Source organism: Delphinus delphis, chromosome 15, assembly GCF_949987515.2.
Source record: "Delphinus delphis chromosome 15, mDelDel1.2, whole genome shotgun sequence".
NCBI lineage: Eukaryota > Metazoa > Chordata > Mammalia > Artiodactyla > Delphinidae > Delphinus > Delphinus delphis.
Genome location: NC_082697.1, coordinates 14,419,410 through 14,440,683, shown reverse-complemented (window position 1 = coordinate 14,440,683; position 21,274 = coordinate 14,419,410). Strand labels below are relative to the sequence as shown.

The following is a 21,274-nucleotide window of genomic DNA, read 5'->3' as shown; positions in this document are numbered from 1 at the left end:
GAAGCGGGCTTCCTCCTAGGCCAATTCAGTTCGGCCTTTGTAGTCCCGGGGGGGGGGGGGGGAGGAGTCTTAAGAAGGGCTCTCCTTGGAACCACGCCTCCCGATTCCCCCACCCCTCCCCGCCCAAGGCGCGTCCCTAAACTCCTTGGGGAATTAGACTACCCGGGACTGTCCTGGGGGAAACCCCAGAGAGGTGACTCGCCCGGAGCTCCGCCCCCGTCAGCGAGGCTGGTCGCGATTTGTCCCCTAAGACCCGCCCCTTTCCTGGGAGGGTCCATGGGCTGGGACAGTGGAAGTGGAAAAGGCCGGGTCCTGGCGCTTTCTCCCCCCGCCGCCTGGTTCTCACCTCGCCATGGTTCGTCTGCCTCTGCAGTGTCTCCTCTGGGGCTGCTTTCTGACCGCCGTAAGTTGAGTTTCTGTTCCGACCGGAGGCGGGAATTTGAAATTAGAGAGTAGGGAATGGGAAAAGAAACAATACTTCGGGGAGGGGACCTTCCAAGCTGATTTTGGGGGGACAGGAGGGTGGGTGGAAGCTGGGTAGGGTACCCCGGGTCCGGGCTGAATGAGGTGGGCTGCCTCTCTCTCCTCCCAGGTTGGGGTCCCAGGTAGCCCACAGAGGGCGCATAGTGGGGTCGCTGCAGGAAAAGTGCCTAGCCAGCGCAGATGGGGTTGGGATTTGGGGAACCTGAAGGCTTGATCTGGTCAAAAGACTGGAGTCTGGGTCTGCGTCAGAGGCTGGCCACAAAGAGATGGTGAGGGGTTTCAGAAGCGGGAAGGGAGGGCAGCCAAGTGAAGGGGCGGGTCTGGCTAGTTTCCCTTCTCTTTCCCATTGTGGACAGACGCCAGCCTCTGTGAGTGGTTCATCTCCTTGCCAGCTGGGGCTGCCTTCTTCCAGGGCATCTTTTGGGAACAAGGGATGAGTGTAGAGGCCCAGGTGCTTCTTTGAGAAGGCAAGGAGCTTTGAACACTCCCACCACCGGCCGCAGATCCTGGGTGATCCAAGTTAGGAGGAATACCCAAGGCTGTGTCTCTGCCTCCTGAATTTAAGACGACATAGAGGACTCTCAGGGGAGCTGAACAGTTCATGGGACCATGAAAGGGCTAGGAGACCAGCAGGGGTTTCTCTAGGCACGAGAGGGGCTCAGATATGCCCAACCAAGCACATCTCCGGGATTTTCAGAGTTCCACACTTGACTCGCTTTTAGTTTAAGTGTATTTTTGTAGTTCCTCATTCTGGAGGCTGGGAATCCCCCAAGTACCGGACACTGTCATCCCAACCCCCCTGGTCTCCCCCTAACTTTCAAGGGCTGTAGTTTCTGGCATGAAGGCAGGGCAGGAGTGACCCATGAAGTAGGGGGTTAGCAGCAAGGGAAGAGATTTCATGGGAAAGCTGCTTTGGTCCCAGAGCTTTCATTTTCACTCTAAGTAATGGCTCTTAGGGAGAAAGGAGGCAGGAAGAGGGCTCTTGGAGGAGGAGTGGAGGAAAAGCCAGGGGAGGTAGGGTGAAGGGTGGTCGTGGTTTCTCAAGAACAATCTCCCAATTTTAGCTCCAGGTGGAGACTAGGCTGTGACAACAATAACTGGGGCTATTTGTTGAGAGCTTCCTGTGGGCCAGGAAGCTTTACACGCACTCTAGGTCTGATTTCTTTTAACCGCCGCATTATACAGGTGAGCAAACTGAGGCTCAGAGAGAGAAAATGTCTTGCCCCAATCCTCATAGCTAGGTGGAACCTGCATATAAATCTCCATCTGCCTGATTCCTGAGCCTGCCTCTCAGATGGTGAGAGTCTCCAAGCCTTGGTCCTAAGCTCCTTCGTGTCAGAGGGATTGAAGCTGTGAAGTGGGAACTGGGGATTGACAGATTTACAGAGGAGGAGCTGTATTTCTTGTGTGTTTGAAAATGGCGTAAAGGACTTTCATTGCTCTGGGAGTGTGGTGGGAAAGTCCATAGGCTTGCGGGGAGAACGTTCATGGGATAGTGTGTTGCGATGTGATGGTGGGAGCAGTAGCCTTTGCTATTTCCTTCCCCATTTGGGGTCAGATACACTTTGTAAGTAATTTGCCCACCCAGGCTGAATGAGAGCCACCAATTAGGCAGGATCCTGGAAGCCAGCCAGTTAGCCAGCTTGCTAGGCATCCAAGCAGATACTCATATATGTATGATAATTAAAGCTGCCATTCAATGAGCACCTACTATGTTCCAGATACTATGCCAGGCCATGTACATCTATTCTTTCTCATCTTCACAACCTAATCTGTGGGGCAGGTATTATCACTCCCATTTTAGAGATGTAGAAACTGAGGCTAAGAGAGGCAAAATAGCTAGTTAAGTGTTACAAAGTCAAGATTGGAGCCTTAAGCTATTTGACCCTTAAAGCTGTGTTCTTTTCACAGGCTGTTCCCAAAGTGTGGGATGATTTAGGCAGCACAAGGACATAGAATTAACAACATAGGTTCACTTTACAGTTCTGTTTAAAATCCTTTTCATTTCTTCAAGAAGGAAGTCGCTGGAGCTAGAATATAGTTAATACCTCTCAAATGCCTGCTAATCCTCCTTTTTAAACAAAAATCAAGAGCAGGCCTGAGGTAGAGGGCTGTCAGCAAGCAAAGCGATCAGCTGGGGTTTAATAAATAACATCGTTTTGTTTCTGTTGAGTTTATTTTTAGGGTTGCCTTTTATTTATGAGAAGTGATACTGGTTTTTCTCTCATGGCAATGATGTGAGGTTTACATTGAAAATAAATGTATTTAAATGAACAAGAAGTAATGAATAGCTTGGGTGGTACCTGGATGTAGTGAAAATAGTGCAGATGAGACTCAAGTTGTTGGAGAGAGGGAGTATTGAAACCTGAGTTCTCATTTGGATTCTATCACTGTGTGACCTTGGGCAAGTGACCCACCCTTTCTGGTCCTCAGTCTCACCATGTGTAAAGTAAAAGAGTTGGATTTTATTCTTCCGGCTTCTCCATCCTTGCATTTCATGAGAGAAGGGTTGGATGATCAGATGATGGGACTTGGAGAGGGGAAGAGGGTGGGGAGCAAAAGAATAGAAGGAAGAGGTCAGGTGCTAAATATAGCCCCTGTCCAGACTAGGACCAGCTGGAGTCAGCCAGCTTCAGGACTCCAGGGGAGATGCTGGAGTCCTCATGTGCTCTTGGGTTTTTGGGTAGAGGAAAGACTCAGGAGTCAAGCCAGAAGGAAGATCTGTTTAGTTCAGTGATTATTGTGAGTTTCCAGCGCAATTACTTTGTAAAATACCAGATTGATTCTCTGGGTGCCTTTGTCATCGTACTAGTTGGCAGTTTAGTTAAAAACAAACACAACAAGTAATATGCAGGCGCTGTTTCTCTGCTTTGGACTTCCACTTCAGTTCTAACCTCTGTCCTGGCTGATTTGCACCTGTCTGCCAAGGCTATATCGGAGATTTCAAGATCCCTTCAAATTGCCCAATTTTGTTTTTAGGTCCACGCAGAACCACCCACTTCATGCAGAGAAAACCAATACCAAACAAACAGCCGGTGCTGTAATTTGTGCCCACCAGGTGAGATGCTAACCCTTTAGCCCCATAGTGGGACCCCTCTTGGTTTGCTGGCAGATACAGACCCCCTGTGTCAATTATAAACTCGTGTCTTGACCCCTGGCATTTTCCATCCCTGCCCCAGGCTGTTCTGGGGTCCCTCTCTGCCTACCCAGAACTTAGGGTTCCTATCTCTTCTATGTCCCTTACCAGACTATGAAAGTTGGAAGAGTCTGAGACTGTCATCGTTGACTCTCCCTCCCTAAAGCCCGGCCTCATCAGTTTTCAGTTCAGTGTCTGACTCACTGAGTGAGCCAGAGCTACCTCATTTCCTGATGTTTTCCAGGACAGAAACTGAAGAATGACTGCACAGAGGTCACCGAAACAGAATGCCTTCCCTGCAGTAAAGGCGAATTCCTAGCCACCCGCAACAGTGAGAAATACTGTCACCAGCACAGATACTGCAACCCCAGTGCGTGGGCTGCTGGGGAAGGGGCACTTGGGAGCTGGGCCGATATTCCAGCTCATTGCTGACAGCACAGCCGTTCTGTTTGTTTGTTTGTTTGTTTTTCATAGCGAGGGTCTGTTCTGATCGGTTAGAGTCTGGGTTGTCTTGGTTGTTACTTAATTTGATTGCCACCCCTACTTGGAAGAGGGTCTAAGAGAAAAAGAACAGGAAGTATGAGGATCGGGGCCCCCCAAGCATGGCCAGTAAGGGGTTCCCATCCTTCTTGCCCATCCCTGCCCAGACCTAGGGCTCCAGATCCAGACGGAGGGCACCTCAATAACAGACACCATTTGCACATGTGACGAAGGCCATCACTGTACCAGTCACACCTGCGAAAGTTGCACCCCGCACAGCTTGTGTCTCCCTGGCTTCGGGGTCAAGCAGATGGGTAAGTGGTCTGTCTGGGAATCAGCTCTAGAGGCAGGAGAGAGGAGGTGAAGGCCAAAGGAGCGGGGCTGGGCAGTGGGCACTCAGCCCTGGTGGGGAGGGACCAACCTACGCGGATATCTCCACCAGAGCAGGTGGGAAATAGAAACTTTGCCTCCTGCCTCCTGCCTCCTGCCATGGGGATCTGCCTTGAGAGGGCAGTGGGAGAAGTCTTCCTGGGGCCTGCCTGCAGCAGGATGCTGGGGGGAGAAGGGCTTAAGGCAGGATGCTCTTCCAGGCCTGCCTGCCTGCCAGTTCCCTTGAGAGCCAGACAGGTGGTCCGCCGTGATGATTAACTCCTCCTCTACCCTCTCAGCTACAGGGGTTTCTGATACCATCTGTGAACGCTGCCCGGTCGGCTTCTTCTCCAGTGTGTCATCTGCTTTTGAAAAGTGTCACCCTTGGACAAGGTATAAGGACTCATCCCTTGTGTTTCCTGCCCCGAGAGGGGCATGGGACCTGCTTCCATTCTCTCCGGCTACCTGCCCTTCAGCCCCTGCTCCCCATGTCCACACACACTCGTGCACCTGTAGAACTTCTAGAGTGACCTCGTGGCCAACTAGACAGACACTTTTCAGCATTTCTTGCCTTCTCTCTCTTGGTGGTAATAGATACCGCTGATCTCTGATCTTTGGTGAAGCCCTCCCTTCTTGGGGGCACCGTGACGCCTCTCTTCCATTCCTTGTACCCCTCCTCTGCTCCTCCTTAACTGGTTTTCTAGGCCTCTATTCTAGGCTCTACTCTCCCATCACCTTGCCCGCCTCCCCTGGACCATCTATCTCATCCGCACACTTGGCTTCGGCTACCATTGCCCTTGGACGTTTCCCAATCAACATCTCCTGTTGAAATTTGTCTCCTGGGTCCCAGACTGTCATATCTAACTGCCGAGGGTATACCTCTGTGCAGACAACCCACAGGCACCTGCCTGCTCCCCATACCCGCTGTGAAAGGCACAAGCATGCCTCTGGGCACCCGTTCCAAAGTTCCCCTTACCCCCTTCCCCAAATCAGTCACCAGGTCCTGTCCATCTGACCTTCCAGATGTTTTGGGACTCCTCCTCCTTTTCACTTATCCCCACCGTCACCACGTTAGCTTGGGCTTCATCACCAGCTGCCCTGCCTCTACTCTCTCCCCTTCAGCTAGTTCTCCATCCCTTTGGCGAAGGAAACTTTCCACCATTCATTTTGGATCACGGCACTCCCTGTTAAAATGCTTCATGGCTCTCTGTGCCTTTAGGATAAAACCCTGACTCCTGTGCATGGCCTCCGACCTTCTAGCTCCACTTCCTGACCTCTTCCCACATCGTGCTGCTTGCAGTCCTGTCAACACACTGTTCATTCTCTTGCATCAACCTCTTCTGCCTGGAATACCTTAAACACACGCCTGATTAACCTTTTACATTTAATTTGAAAAAACGAGTAAGACAGGCGTGAGGACAGAAGGCACAGAAGGGCCTCTAGTGATATGCTTCCCTTTCACCCTCAACCATCCAGCAGCCACTGGACCATGTGTGTCCTTCTAGAGAGTCTATGCACAAACAAATACATGCACACACATGCAGACATATTTTTCACACAAATAGTAGCATCCCATATATACTTTGTTATTTGTTTACTGTCTGCCTTTCTCCAGTAGATGGTAAACTCCTTAACTATAGAGACTTGACTTTTTTATTCCACAGATGCATCCCTTATGCCTAGAACAGTGCCTGATGCATAGTAGGTGCTCAATAAATCTTTACTGATAAATGTTCAATGAGAAAGGGAGGCTCCTTTATGTCATAGAACCAGAGCACTGGGTTCCAAACTCACTCAGCTTAGAAGGGGTGGAAGTGTGACCCTCATCTGAGCCTCAGTGCCCTCATTCAGAAAATAGGAATGACCTTCATTTTACAAGGTTTGAGGAAAAGACATGTAACGTGCTTCGAAAACTCTTAAGCACTCTTCTTGTGTATGTGCTTTCTTTGAAGCTTCTTTCTCTTTTTCCAGCTTTAGATGTTTTGTTCCCTTGCAATGTCCTTCTCTGTCCATCCCTTTCCATTCCTCCTGGGACCACTTTGGCCCAGTCTTCATCATCTCATGTTTGGATTCTGTCGATGGCCTCCTGGCTGGCATTTTTCTGTCATTTCTCCTCCGGGGAGCTCTCTGGCCAACTAAGTCCTCTTACAACTTAAGTCATCTGGTTGGATGCTGACATGACCCACTGGCTGAATCCAGCTGAAACCTTCATGGCTGATTCTCAGTGATCTGGTTCTAAAGACCCAATTTTCCAGAGTTTCCTTATACCATCTGGCTCGTCACCCACCTAATCTCCCATATCGTGTTGTCCTGCTTGAAGAGAAAATACTGATGCTCTAAATTTTATATCCCTCAAGGGCCCACTCAGCTCTGACTTCCCCAGGGAAGTCTTTCTGGATGACCCTCAAACCAGAGATTCTCAGCTGAGCAGTTTTCTCCCTCAGGGAACATTTGACAATATCTGGAGACATTTTGGTTGTCACAGCTGGGGAGGAGAAGGCTACTGGTGTCTAGTGGGTAGAGGCCAGGGAAGCTGCTGAACATCCTACAATGTACAGGACAGGTCCCACCACGGAAGAAGGATTATGTGGCCCCCAAACGTCAGTAGTGCCGAGCTTGAGAAGCCCCCATCATCCCTCCATTCCAGCCATTGTGGATTCTGTCTCCTCTTCTCTGAACAATCCCCTGTTCACATGAGCCTGTATCACAAAGCTTGGCCCTCATCAGAGACTCTCCTTACTCCTTCAAGATATACCATCATCTTTCCTCTGCACTCACGAGCTCTGTAAGAACAGAGTCTGTGTCATCCCCATAGTAACCAGCCCAGGAGGGTGCACATAATATGTGCTCAGTGAACCTGGACTTGCTGGTTGTTGGCTGTCTCCCTCTGGGGTTGGAAATCGCATGGTTGGGGAAACTTAATGTCTCTTTCTTTGTGTGTGTGTGTATGTGTGTGTGTGTGTGTACACGTGTCTGTACACAGCTGCGAGAGCAAAGGCCTGGTGGAACAACATGCAGGGACTAACAAGACAGATGTTGTCTGTGGTGAGTCCTGGAGAACGGGCCCCGGCAGCAGGCTAGGAAGGTGGGGAGCTGAGGGGAAGACTGGGGCACCTGGAAGCACCAGTGGGGAAAGAGGGAGGGGAGGCAAAGCAAGAGGAGGAGCAGTCTGGAACTGTGGCAACCAGCTCTGCCACTTATCTGTGGAGCCTGGGCAAGTTAGTCCCCCCCCCGCCGAGCCTCAGTTTCTTCATCTGTGAAATGGGATACTACCACCTCCCTTAATAGGGTGGTATAAGTACCTGGCATGGGTTCTGACACCTTGGAGGTGCTCCCTCAGTGCTATTCTGCTACCCTGCACGTTGAGGGCCAGCATGGTGTGACTCTGTTTCCTCTCAGGGCTGTAGTTTTTTTTTTTAGGCTGCACCACGCGGTTGCAGGATCTTAATTCCCCCACCGGGGATCAAACCCAGGCCACAGCAGTGAAAGCCCAGAATCCTAACCTCTAGGCCACCAGGGAACTCCCTCAGGGCCTCAGTTTTGATTTTAGAATGAGGAGGTTGGCATACAGCACAGGTCACAGACTCACATAATTACGGGGATTAGGCAGGATCATGTTCATGAGTGAAAAGATCAGGGGTAAGACAAATACACTCTCTTCTTTTCCTTAAAATTCACTTGCCTCTTGGCAGGGCTGGGACTAGAGTGAGGTGAGAGGGGCACTTGCCTTGGGCACGGTATTTAAGGGCGTGCCAGAAAAATGCCGTAATCAAGATAACCATTTGATGCAATATTAAAAAAATCAAAATTCATGCAAAAAATCCATAACGAACAGAATAGCAACATTTTAAATAAAGACAGGATCCAACCCTGTATTTGTACAACCTTGTCTCACTTGCCTCACCCTAATCCCATCCCTGGTTCCAATAAAACTTTACTTAAAAAAACAGGCAGCTGGCCTGTGGGCCAGACTTTGCTGATATGATTTTTTAAAACATGACATTAAAATATGACTTATCTTGATTACTGAGTTTTTTAAGAAAATATTTATTTATTTATTTGGCTGCACTGGATCCTGTGTTACGGCATACAGGATCTTTAGTTGAGGCATCCGGGACCTTTAGTTACGGCATGCGGGGTCTTTTAGTTGCAGCATGTAGGTTGGCGTGCAGGCTCTTAGTTGTGGCATGTGGGATCTTAGTTCCCTGACCAGGGATGGAACCCAGGCCCCCTGCATTGGGAGTGCAGAGTCTTAACCGCTGGACTACCAGGGAAGTCCCAGTTATTGAGTTTTTTTGGTGTCCCCTTAAATTTTGTCCTGAGGCAGTGCTTCACTAGCCTTACCCTAGTCCTTACCCTGTCTCTTGGTCTTTTTTTCATTTTCCCATTTAGAATAGAGACTTAGGCACAAGAAATACTTTCCCTTCTCCTCCATTCTTCTATAACAAAGGCAATGTTACAGACATAAATGATGCTGGGCCTTGGTATTGGGCAAAGAGTAGGGAGGGGTGGCAGTGTAGCGAGCCGGTAGAGACAACTATCACCACTCAGTTCTGGCCAGTGGGCGCCATGTGGGCTGCTGGCCCACTAGGGCTGGATCTTCCCAATTTGCAAGAGAAATCAGATACCCAGATTTTAAATACACAATCTCCCATTTAAAAATGTCGGCAAATATTAAAAAAAAGAAAAAAAAATGTGCCAGTCACACTAAAGACATCTGCTGGCCACATTTTACCAGGAGCCACCTGTTTGAAACTTCTGATATGGTTGAGTTTAGACATTGAAGTCCAGCAAGGTGCAGCAGCTTCGGGAAGGGCGGTGGGGAGCCATCGCTGAAGTCTTGATCTCTCCAGGTTTCCAGAATCGGATGCGAGCCCTGGTGGTGATCCCCATCACGATGGTGATCCTGTTCACTGTCCTGTTGGTATCTGCCTGTATCAGTGAGTCCCCAGGTGGGGAGGTGATGGGGGAAGAGGCAGCAGAAGGTACAATTGATGGGTCACCTGTTTCCTGATCTGGCCTCAGTGACTCCCCATCCTATATGTTTTTCTCTCTCTCTAGGAAAGATGGTCAAGAAGCAGGAGACTAAGGTAGGTCACCCTGGGGAACCGGCTGAGTTTTGTCAGACTGGAAAGAAAGACTGATTCATTGTTGCCTATATGGCAGAAACATTGATTCAAGGTCTGTTCCCTCGCCCCCTCCCCTGTGCTCCAGGGCTCTTCCCCTTCTCTCCCTCAGCACCCGCCTTTTTCATCTCCTGAGCTCACCTTCCCACAGAGCTGCCCTAGCACCGCTGGCAAAGTCTGACATTTGCTCTTCTTTCCTGGCATTGGATATGTGGGGGAACCGCATCTTTGGGGCCTTGGTGTGGGATCCATGGGTGGGTGATGGAGGGACATTTCCTTAACCCCACTGGCTCCTACTGCGGAAGCTTCTTGACACCCTTGGTGTGGCCAGCAGGGGGCAGGACGCACCCATGGAATGAGCACTGACCCTCCGTTTGGGAAAGGGGAAGGGGTGAAGAGTGGAATCGCTTCCAAGGAAGGGCTGAGATGCTAGGGGTAACCCCAAGCCTTGTCTCCCCAGGCTCTGCACCCTAAGGCTGAAAGGCAGGATCCTGTGGAGACAATTGATCCAGAGGATTTTCTCGGCCCCCACTCCACCCCTCCAGTGCAGGAGACCTTACACTGGTGTCAGCCGGTCGCCCAGGAGGATGGCAAAGAAAGCCGCATCTCCGTGCAGGAGCGAGAGTGAAGCTGTGTGTGCCCAGGAGCGTGGTGGCACCGGAATGTGGGCACGTGGCTGGAGAGCCTGGGGCTGCTGCTGGTGAGGGCGACAGCCCCCCTCTGCCTGCACCCCTGCAGTCCAGAAACAGTTCACCTCGGGGAACCTTTCACCCCAGCCGTGGAGCCCATTCAGTCTCCCAACTTGATATCAAAGATGGTAACAAAACTTTGGGGAGGCCGTACAAGGGTATCCACCAAACCTTCCAACCCAGCGGTTCGGTGCCAACAGGTGTAACGCGGTGGCTTCTGGGAGCCCAGGAGGCATATGCATAGATACACATCGCAGCACTGTTTGTGACAGTGAGCAACTGGAAGCTGCTTAACTGTCCATCAACAGGGGACTGGCTAAATAAAACTGTAATATATTTATGCAACAGGATCTTGAAAACACTGTCATGGGGGGAAAACAAAAGCAGGTTGTAGAATGGTGGGCATGGAAACATTTTTTTTAAAGCAAGTAACCCAGAACAATATATCTTCTACAGATATGTGTATAAACATAGTATATGTTATATATGTCGGGATGGCAGGGGGGTTCTGGAAGGACACACACAACATGCACAGCTCAAAGAATTGTAATGTCTTGGTTGGGGAAGAAGGGTCTGGGGGAGGGTTGGTTAAAGAAAGATTTGACTCTCCCATAATGCTTCATTTTTTTTCCCCAAAAGGAGAGTGAATTCACAGACTGCTTATGTAATTAAAAAGTCATCAAACGTGTAAAAAGAAAAAAGGGAGCGGACACGCTGGGTGACATGAGCTGCTTCACATGCTGTCAGGCTCACAGAATGAGGGCACTTTCGGAGGATAAATAAGGACGTCCCCCAGGCTGCTGCCCTTCTAAGGTGGTTTCCACATGCACTCACGTTTGGCATCATGTTTGCAAAGGGCTTTCCCCATTTGATTCACATTCATAACAGTAGCCTTCGGGGCAGGCAGGGCCAGCATCCCTCCTTTCCTCCCTCCCTCTTTAACAGAGGTGGAAATGGAGGCCCAGAGAGGTGAAGTAATTTATCTATGGTCACACAGCCGTTCAGAGTGGTGCCCCTCAGAGCTCCCCACTCCTAGTCCTATGCTGCTTCTCCCAGCCCCACCTGCTCTCTGGAGCCTACATCTGTAGCCCCTTCCCAGGGAGCTCCTGGGCCTTCTATCTCCTTTTGACCTCCCAACTGCTACAGGAGCTGCTGCTTCTCGGTCAGATGGTGTCCCCTTCCCCCTAAGCAGTATCTTAGGATAAAAATAAACCGTCCTGTTCTCTTTTCCTGCTGTGCCAACTGAGGGGGAGCCTAGCCAGGAGGAGCAGCAGATGGAGAGGGAACAGAGGGGAGGGCAGGGGAGGGGAGAGGGGAAGGTTGTAGGGCAAGAAGGGGAAGGAAGAGGATTGCAAAGCCCCAGCACAGAGGTTCCTGGTGAGGGTGAGGCCAGCCTGGTTTACCCCAGGGATCTCACCCCAACCCCGCCTTCGTGAGAAGCTGCTTTGGATTTCCCAACATGTCCTGCCGCCTGCAGGGTGAGCGTGGAGAGGGCTTGCCCCAGTGGAGGCGGTGAGGGCAGCTGAGAGCCAAGGGAGGGGCACCTGGCTTGGCAGGCTTCCCAGAAGAGAACCATTTGGAGGCACCAGGGGGAGACGTCTGCTTTAGAAAGCAGTGCAAAGTGGTGGTGGTGTGGAGTGGGGGGAGGGGAGCTCTGCGACCTCACCTTTATCCCCTACCTAGAGTCTAAAATGCTAGTGTTACGTACCGTACGTGACAGTATGGTGGAAGGAGACAAAAGACCCATCTCTGCCACCTATTATCTGTGTGGCTTTGGGTAGGTCACGTTCACCTTTTAGCGTCTCAGTTTGCTCATCTGGCGAATGGACACAATATGACGGACTGACGCTATGGGTGCTTCCTTCGTTCTCTCCTAGGCCCTTCGTTCTCAATCCTGAGCATGTATCAGAACCACCTGTAAGACTTGTTAAAAGACAGATTGCTGGGCCCCACCTCCAGGGTTTCTGATTCAGTAGGTCTGGGATGGAGTCCAAGACTGTGCATTTCTACAAGTTTCCCAGGTGATGATGCTGGTCCAGGATCACACTTTGAGAACGACCACCCTTGGCATTCACATTTCTTGATAAGCAGTCGCTTTCCGATTGCAAGCACTTGGGATTGCTTACCTCGGGGCTTTCCTTGGTTTTATGTTATTTATTTGGTTGCGTTGGGTCTTACTTGCGGAAGGCGGGCTCCTTAGTTGCGGCTTGCTGGCTCCTTAGTCGTGGCGTGCGAGCTCCCAATTGCGGCATGCACGTGGGATCCAGTTCCCGGACCAGGGATCGAACCCGGCCCCCCTGCGTTGGGAGCGTGGAGTCCTAACCACTGTGCCACGAGGGAAGTCCCTCCTTGGTTTAAAAAAAATGCTTGGTGCAGGTGTAGGGCAGGTAAGATGTACCTGGGAGAGCTAACGCCCCCAAAACTCTCAACCAAATAGGAGTGAAAGTTGGAGGATACATGACCCGGCTTCCTTGCCCTTGGGAGGGACAAATCTGAGGTGTGTTCTATACTGTCTCCTAGGTTCCCCAGAGGGCTCGAGCCACAGATGCCCTCCATGGCTGTCTTCCCTTCCCTGTGTCATTCTCCACCACCCCACTGGTGCTTCCTGGGTTCAACTCCCCAGTAAACTACCTGCATTGTTTCCTTGTTGCAGAGTCTGCTTTTGGAGAAGTCCCCCCCCAAGAGTCAGCAGAGGTCAAGCATGAGAAGGTATAATTTTGTATATCTTGGCATCCCCAGCAAAGAGAAGGGGTTGTTATTCCTGGCACCTGTAGCAAGTTCTGGGTTCTAAATGGAGCTCAGCCAGGAACCTTCTGTGTGACCTTGGGAAAGCTGCTCTCTGGTTCTGAGCTTTTTTTCCCCCAGATGTGATGAAGGGTTGGGATTCTACAAGTTCTAAGGATCTTGCCAATTCTAAAAATAAGGCGATCAGCCCACTGTAGTGTCTGCTCTGGCCTGTGGATGAATGGGTGAGTGTGAGGCTCACAATAGCCAGAAGGTGGCGCCAAAGTAATGCCCGAAGACTCTGGCGTCTGGCTTTCGCCAACTCTCATTTCCTCCCTCCACCGTCCATCCGCCTGAGCCTCCTGCGATCTCTACTAACTTCATCCGTTCCCCAGGTCTCCCTCTCCACTGCTTCCTTCTTCTTAACAAGCATCAGCTGCATTCCTAGTGTGGCCTCTCGCCGAGCTAGGGTTGTGCATGACAGCACTAAGAATGCACATGGACAGAGGGCTCGCTGCGCTAGGCACAGTCCTAAGAACTTCACATGCACTGTCTAAGTCCGTAGGACAACCCTGCATAAGGCACAGTCTCTTCTAACGCCCATTTTACAGATGGGGCTCAGAAGCTAAATGACTTGCTAAGGTCGGAAGAATCAGAGCTGGGATTTGGATCTAACTAGGTTGATCCAAAAACCTTTGCTTCTTACCCACTCAGCGAGTAAATCCGCGAAAGCCCACGGCAGGAGCAGCTCACCTCTAGGACAGCAGTTGTAGACTCAGCGGAGCGCACAGGAGCTGGAAAGTGAGGGAGGCCGGGTCAGGAGGAGTCAGGATGGCACAGACTCTGGCAAAGCGGCGGGGCTCTGCCCGTTTTGGTGGGACAGCATCTATGGATTGCTTCTAATGGTTGCCCTCCAGGGATGAGAGTTATGTATTGCTGGGAATCCAGATTTCTATGTGAAATCTCCCAATGTTTAAATGCTACCAATCCCAAAAAGAAAAGAAAAAAAAAAGAAAAAGAAAAGAAAAAACAACAACTCTGTGAGAACCCAAGAAAGCATGTCATGGAGGGTTGGAATTAAAAGAGACTGGGAATTTCATTGTGTCCGACACTTTTGTTTTCTATATGGGGAAACTGAGGCCCTGGGAGGGTCCAGAGCCAAGTTAGGCAACATGTCCTAGGCAGGTTGTCTCTTTTCTCTGCACCCCATCTGGGAGGCTGCAGAGAGGTCCTTAGGCTCCACCCTGTGACCCTGGTTAACTGGCTCTATTCAGCATTCTTTTTTTTTCTTTTGCGGGGCATATGGGATCTTAGTTCCCCAACCGGGGATTGAACCCACACCCCCTGCAGTGGAAGCACGGAATCTTAACCACTGGATCACCAGGGAAGTCCCCGGTTAACTGGGTCTAAAACATTGAAACTCTAGGACCGAGGGGCGGGGGCTGAGCTGGGTGTAGATGTCCTCTTAATCCTATGACCACCCCATCTCAGCCCCCCAGGCATGCACCCACATACTCTCCTCTTAAGCCTTTAGGGCCCTGTGGTCGATTCCTTGGGCAGCAGAAGTTATTAAAGACTCTGCCTGAAGGATTTCTCTCCCCCCGTGATTCTGGCACAGAAAATTACAAACCCACCGGCAGGGGTGGGGAGATAGTTTTAATTTGAAAAAAAAGGAAAAAACACCCATGCTGTGGTCCCTGAGTCTGGGGGATGGAGACGCTCATGGCGGGGGCATGTCCTCTGGGACGTGCAACGTTGCTGCTGCGGCTTCGTGTTGCTCAGTAAAATCAGTGAGCAGCTTTCGCCCGGACGGACAGACGGGGCGGAGCGGCCGGGGTGCCCTGCTTCTCTACTCCAGTGCCCCCTCCCAGTCCCTGGGGGCTCTCTGCCTCTCTCCCGCTGACTGGCACGTCTCGCTGGGCCTTGGCACCGAGCTAGTTCCCTGCCACCTCCTCGTTCCAAGACCCCCTCCCACGCTCTGCAGTCTCTGCCCCTCCCCCACCGACCACCTCCTTTCCCTTCTCCCAGCCCTCGCGTCTCACCCTGGTTCTCTTTTGAAGAAGTACTATTGTTTGGGCTAATCACAAAAGTCACACCTGTGCGTTGCACTCCCTGTGCCCCCAATCCAAACAACACACAGGAAAAATCAGTCCCCCTGTAAGTCCTCCCCACACCCCAACCGAGAGCTACAGGTCCCTCCAGACTTGTTTTCCGTGCCAAAAATATTGTTTCCACTTGGGCTGTTATTACATACCCTGCTTTGTAAGCATCTTCTTTGCTTAGCTGTGTACGGCAGACATCTCTCCATGCCAATAAATGTAGATCGACAACGTGCTTTTTAATTGCTGCATAGGATTCCATTGTCCAGCTGGAGCCTTGATTCAAGTGAGGGCTCCGTATTGATGGACATCTAGGCGGCTTTTCTCTTTTGCTCTTCAGCCCCTTCCTGCTTCTACGGCGTCTCCCCCACCCCTCCGCTTCCTCTTTCACTCTCCCTTCCTCTGCGGAGGGGTTGGGGGTCACTGGTGTTTAACACCCACTCCCCACCCCCCGCCCCGTGTCAGACATGTGCCACCTCATTAGTGAGCTGTCCCCTCAAGTGAGGCAGACAGGAGCCACAGTGGCAGCGAGAGGCCTAATTGAATGTAACTAATTATTCACTCCTTTAAATGGGCCTGGGAGGGACAGAATTACTCACTCTGAACTGGGGAGACAGGGAACTGGCCGGCTGGCAAACAAATCCTGGGGCCTGTGGAGCCAGCTCTCCTTGGAATACTAATTAGGCAGGAGTGCCGGGATCAAATCAGGAACCCAGCTGCCTCTCCCGTCCCCCTCCCATCCGGGAAGCCGGATCCGGAGGTGAAACAAATATCGTGAGTGAATCTAATTGCAGGCCCGATCCATCCTGGACCCTGGAAGGGCTACTATGGGGGCTGGGGGCTGGGGGACATGAAATGCTGAGCCTTCGGCCCTCGAGGAAGGCAGGGGGCTAGAGTTTCATGTGGGGAGAGGCAGGAGGGCCCAGCAGCGCCTGGAGGGATGTGCCGGGGTGAGGGTGGACAGCAAGAAACCTCAGTCCCACCTGGAGCTGTGGGGACCCAGCTGGCTCCCAGGAGCGTCCCCTTTGCTCCCAGGCTACCAGGGCCAGACCATGTGCTAAAGACTGATGGCCACAATCCTCACGGCAGCCCTCCTGGGTGGCAGGCTCCTTATCTAAGCTGAGGAACACTGAGGCTGGGAGAGGGGAAGTGAGTGATTCATCCCACATCAGAGCCAGCTGGGGCCAAGCTGGGGCTCAGCCCTCTTTAGATACCAAGCTTGAGTTCCTAACACTGAGAATGACCCAAACCTCATTCCTGACAAATTAAAATGTCTGTGGGGTGGGGGTGGGATGGTAATAGTTCAGGTGTCGGTATTTTTTTAAGAGCTTCTCAGTGATTCAAAGATTCTACCAGGACTGAAAACCACTGGTTAGACCTTAGTTCCCTGTGAGTGTCTGCTCTGGGTGGTAGGGGGAGGTGAAGGAAGAAGACCTGAATGTGGCCCCAGGCGGCTCTATTCTGGGCAGCTCCTGCAGGTCAGAGGTGAGGCTATGGGGAGATGCAGAAAGGAGAGTGAGGGTGTGTGTGTGTGTGTGTGTGTGTGTGTGTAGTCATCATGATTCTTCCATTAATGTGCCAGGCGCTTCTCACACATGATCTCATTTGATCCTCACAACAACCCTTTGAGGGGGCATAGTTATCCTTACAGCTGAACAAGGTGAGGCTCAGAAAGGTTGAGTAAGTGGCCCAAGGAAACACAGCGCAGCAGGCATCCCGAATCCCGTGCTCCTGTCTTATGCGGCTTTGATTCTGCTATTGCATTTGGGATCTCTTCTCTAGCAGGTGTTAGTGTGGGTGTGCTGCTATTCTCTCTCTGTGTGTATGCTTGTTAGATGTGTGTGTATGAGCGCGCTTTTCCCTCCCAAAAGGGGCTAGCTGTTCACCAGCCTCCCGTTCCTGCCCAGCACAAAGCCTCCTGCTGACCAGTGAGAGGAAGGAGGAGAGGGCACAGCCCCTGCTTCTTGTCCCCTTTCCCCCCAGCCAGCTCCAGTGCCCAATCAGGAGACAGCCTCCCCTCACGGCTGGGGGCTGGTGAGGGGCAGGGGAAGGTGGGTCATCCTGCCAGCCAAGTGACAAGCAGCCTTGTTTGGAACTAATGTGGAGAGAAAACCCTCAATAGTTCTAGGGCAGGGAAATTCCCCCATCTGGGCTTCCCTGGTGGCGCAGTGGTTGAGAATCTGCCTGCCAATGCAGGGGACACAGGTTTGAGCCCTGGTCTGGGAAGATCCCACATGCCGCGGAGCAACTGTGCCCGTGAGCCACAACTACTGAGCCTGCGCGTCTGGAGCCTGTGCTCCGCAACAAGAGAGGCCGCGATAGTGAGAGGCCCGCGCACCGCGATGAAGAGTGGCCCCCGCTTGGCGCAACTAGAGACAGCCCTCGCACAGAAACGAAGACCCAACACAGCCAGAAAAATAAATAAATAAACAAATGTGGGGTTTAAAAAAAAAAAAGAAAAGAATTTAAAATTAATCAATACAATCATAAATAGCATGTAGGTCAAATAATAAAGCATAATTAAAATTAGAAAAATATTTTAAAAAATTCCCTTCCCCATGAATGTGCCGCCCCCTCTCCTGCCCCCAGAGAGGGTGGCAAGGAGAGATGGATGATCGCCAGGCACGCTCACTCCTCTCCACCCACCTCGCTAAGTGCAGGGGACTTCGTGGGGGCTTCACAGCCGGGCAGGACATTTATGAGCCCAACCCAGATTCCCCAGTCACCTCACTGGCCGATCCATCTTTCTGGAGTCAGGGATGAAATGAAATTATCGTGAAATAAATCTACAGATGATGAAGGCTCTGGCAGGGTGGAGGCAGCAAGGGTGCGAGGGGCAGAGGAAGCTGAGGCTCAGGTGGGGGGGCCGTGGCCACCCTCGCTTGGCTGAGACCCAGAGAGGGGATCCCGCTGACTTTCCTTCCCGTTGAAGCCTTTGGCTGGGGTGGGCAGCTCTGTTCCACCTCTGCTTCCAACTCCCTTTTGAAGCCCCTTGCCCGGCAAGACTCATACCCACGAGACTGGAGGCAGGACCCTACCGCTATGAGGCCCTGAGTCACCGGTACTTCCAGACTCCCAGACTCCCAGAGTCAGAGAGGTAGGCAGGGCAACCCGAACAGGGAAGCTGGACTGGGGGAGGGGTTGGGTCCAGGGCGAGGGGTGGAGGCAACAGAATCAGGGCCAGGATCATAGTCCTGGGCGATGCTCCACCTGTTGTCCACCTGTAATCGTCTGCAGGGACCAATGAGAAGGGCCCTCGGAAGACCAGGTCCTTGGAGGCCCCCTGCTGTGTCAGGTGTTAACTCTTTAATTTCTGGGAATGAGGAGAGAGTCAGGGAAGGGATCCCTGTTGAGGGGGGTTGCTTGGAGAGCTTGGGGCAGCACCTAGTTACCAGTATGTTTGGCAGTACAGTTGACCCTTGAACGATGTGGGGCTTGGGAGAGGCCACCCTCTATGCGGTGGGAAATCCACGTGTGACTACAGCTGGCCCTCCATACTCGCAATTCCGCCTCCAAAGATTCAACCAGTCTCGGATCGTGTAGTAGCATAGAATGCATTGATTGAAAAAAATCTGCGTATTAGTGGACCTGTGCAGTTCAAACCCGTGTTGTTCAAGGGTCAGGTGTGGTTCAGTATGTTCGCATCCCCTGTAGCGGGATGGTGTGCTCCAGCTGAACGCCAGTCTTGGAGCAGGGCAAGGGTTTGAGCCAGCAGCTCCCCAAAGCCCCCTGCTCCCTCTCTCTCCACCCTGGCTGGCAGTGTCTGGGTCCCCTCCCCAAAGACCCTGCATGACTGCTGGCCTTTAGGCCACTGAGCCAGGGGATGAGCCCAAGGCTGAAGGGCACGCAGGGACTCGTGCACGCAGGGAGCCTTCCTGCCTCCCCCAACCCGTACCTCACCCAGCTCTCAGGGGATCCCCCCCTGCACCCTGAGCGTTGAGCTGGAAGTGGACGCAGACAGCTGGCTGGGATGCGATCATCCGGCCTCCTGAGCAAGGCCGGCTCCTGCCATGGGAATCGGTGAGAGTCAAGGCTCTGCAGCGGTCACTGGGCAGGACGGACCTCCCCTGCTCTCCCTGATCTTGTCCTGGGACTCCCCTCCCCCTCCTCTTCCCAGGAAGGGGCACAGTGACTCTGGGGGATGGTAAAGTGCAGACAGCCTGACCATCGTTTCGGGCTGGGTGGGGGGCCTGATGTGTGAGTGCAGCCTGGAGGCAGCAGGGCGGGGGTGGAGCCGGCTCTGCAAATGAGATTCGTGCTGTTAAGTATGCCGGCTCAGGCTGAGGGCCCTGGGCATTAACTAACCTATCCAAGGAGTTAAGAAGTGGGGAGGGGCCTGCAAGCAGAGGGGTAGCAGGAGCTGAAACACAGGCTGCAGTGGACGGAGCACGTGCTGGAGTGTGTGTGTGTGTGTGTGTGTGTGTGTGTGTGTGTGTGTGTGTGTGTGTGTGTGTGTGTGTGTGTGTGTGTGTGTGTCCCTGGGGCATTTGTGCCTTTTTGTCTCCCAAAGTGTGTATGTGTTTTCCTGGTTTATGTGGATGTCCTTTTTTTTTTTTTAACATCTTTATTGGAGTACAATTGCTTTACAATGGGGTGTTAGTTTCTGCTGCATAACAAAGTGAATCAGTTATACATATACATATGTCCCCATATCTCTTCCCTCTTGCGTCTCCCTCCCTCCCACCCTCCCTATCCCACCCCTCCAGGCGGTCACACAGCACCGAGCGGATCTCCCTGTGCTCTGCGGCTGCTTCCCACTAGCTGTCTGTTTTACACTTGGTGGTGTAGATATGTCCATGCCACTCTCTCACTTCGTCCTGGATGTCCTTTTAAAATGCGTGCGTGAGTGCTTTGCTTCCCGCTCATGTGTTGATATTCTCTTGTGTGTGTGTGTACACAGGCACACACTCCCAGTGGTTTTATCTGTACATGCCCCAGTCCTACCCCAGCCCCCTCAGCAGCCTGCAGGTCTAGACACAACCTAAGAGACAGAGCCGGGGGGTGGGGGGGGCAGGGCACCCAGAGGGCGGTCTGGGGAGAGCTGGGCCCTGGAGGTGGCCCTGGCCTGGCAGGGAACAAAGGGGCAATCAGTTGAGAGGCCATGAGAGTGCTGGCTGATTGAGGAAGAGGAATTAGTGAGGAGCCGCCCAGGGTCCTGCAGGGGGGCAGGCGTGGGGGGCCTGGCACCCTGATTAGGCAGCAGGCTTCACCTGAGCCTCAGGCAGCCTGGGGTGGGTGGTGGGTTGGGGGGAGCCCAGGGCTGAGCCAGGGACAAACCACAGCAGGGCCTAAGCTGAGGACCTGGACTGATGACCGGGGTCCCCGGGGATGGCGAGACAGACTATAAAGATGTCACCATGACCCTAGCAGTTCCCACCTGCCCAGAGCTCTCGGTGGGCCTGGCGATGGACCAGGCATCTGTCAATCAATCCTCACAGCATGGAGGCAGCTTCAATCATCAGCCAGGCTCCTGAGTGAGGAAACCGGTGCTCAGAGCCGCGAGGGAATGCACAGCTACTAATCCAGGTTGGCTTGATCTCAGAGCCCTCCTGTTACCTTTATGCCACCATCCATGACAGTCCCCAGCCCTCTGCTGTATCACCAGTGGGGAGAAGTTATAGGGAGACAGATTGTAGGGATGGAAAAAGAGGGATTTCTGAACCAACCTGACCAGCAAAGCAGACTGACCTGGGAGGTGGTGAAACTCCCATCGCTGGAGGTATGCAAGGAGCGGCTCACTGACGAAGGGCTTCCTTGAGAGATAGGAGGTTGGGTTCCATTTTCTCCATCCTTGTAATATGGACTCGAGTCAGAGCCCCTGGGTTGGAATCTTCACTGTGTGACCCTGGGCACCTTGCTAGCCCTCTCTGTGCTTCAGTTTTCTCATCTGTGAAATGGAGGGGTTAAATTCTAACACTGCGTGTTAGGCGTATGGCAGAGTGGGAAAGGATGGGGGTGTGGGGGTGGGGATCAGAGAGAGCTGCGGGAAAGGAGGGCCTTAAGATGGACAGAAGGTAAGGTGGAAATGCAGGGGCTGGTTCTGAGGCTTCTGAGGGGTTAGGCTCAGGTGACGTCACCTGCAGATCCCTAGGCTCCTCTCTTCAGACCAGACCTCACGTCTCCTTTCAGGGCCGTTACTCCTCCCTCCCTCCCTGCTTTTCCTGCCCA

At 52.4% G+C, this 21,274-nt stretch overlaps 1 protein-coding gene across 1 annotated transcript; it reads left to right on the top strand.

Moving 5' to 3' along the window:
- Positions 1 to 285: 285 nt before the first annotated feature.
- On the top strand, positions 286 to 10,347 carry CD40 (CD40 molecule). The gene is made up of 9 exons (XM_060032677.1): positions 286 to 403; positions 3,463 to 3,541; positions 3,864 to 3,989; positions 4,267 to 4,413; positions 4,768 to 4,861; positions 7,452 to 7,513; positions 9,322 to 9,408; positions 9,530 to 9,558; positions 10,055 to 10,347. The coding sequence occupies exons 1-9, from the start codon at positions 353 to 355 to the stop codon at positions 10,220 to 10,222; spliced, it is 843 nt and encodes a 280-aa protein (XP_059888660.1). The 5' UTR covers positions 286 to 352; the 3' UTR covers positions 10,223 to 10,347.
- The last annotated feature ends 10,927 nt before the right edge of the window (positions 10,348 to 21,274 follow it).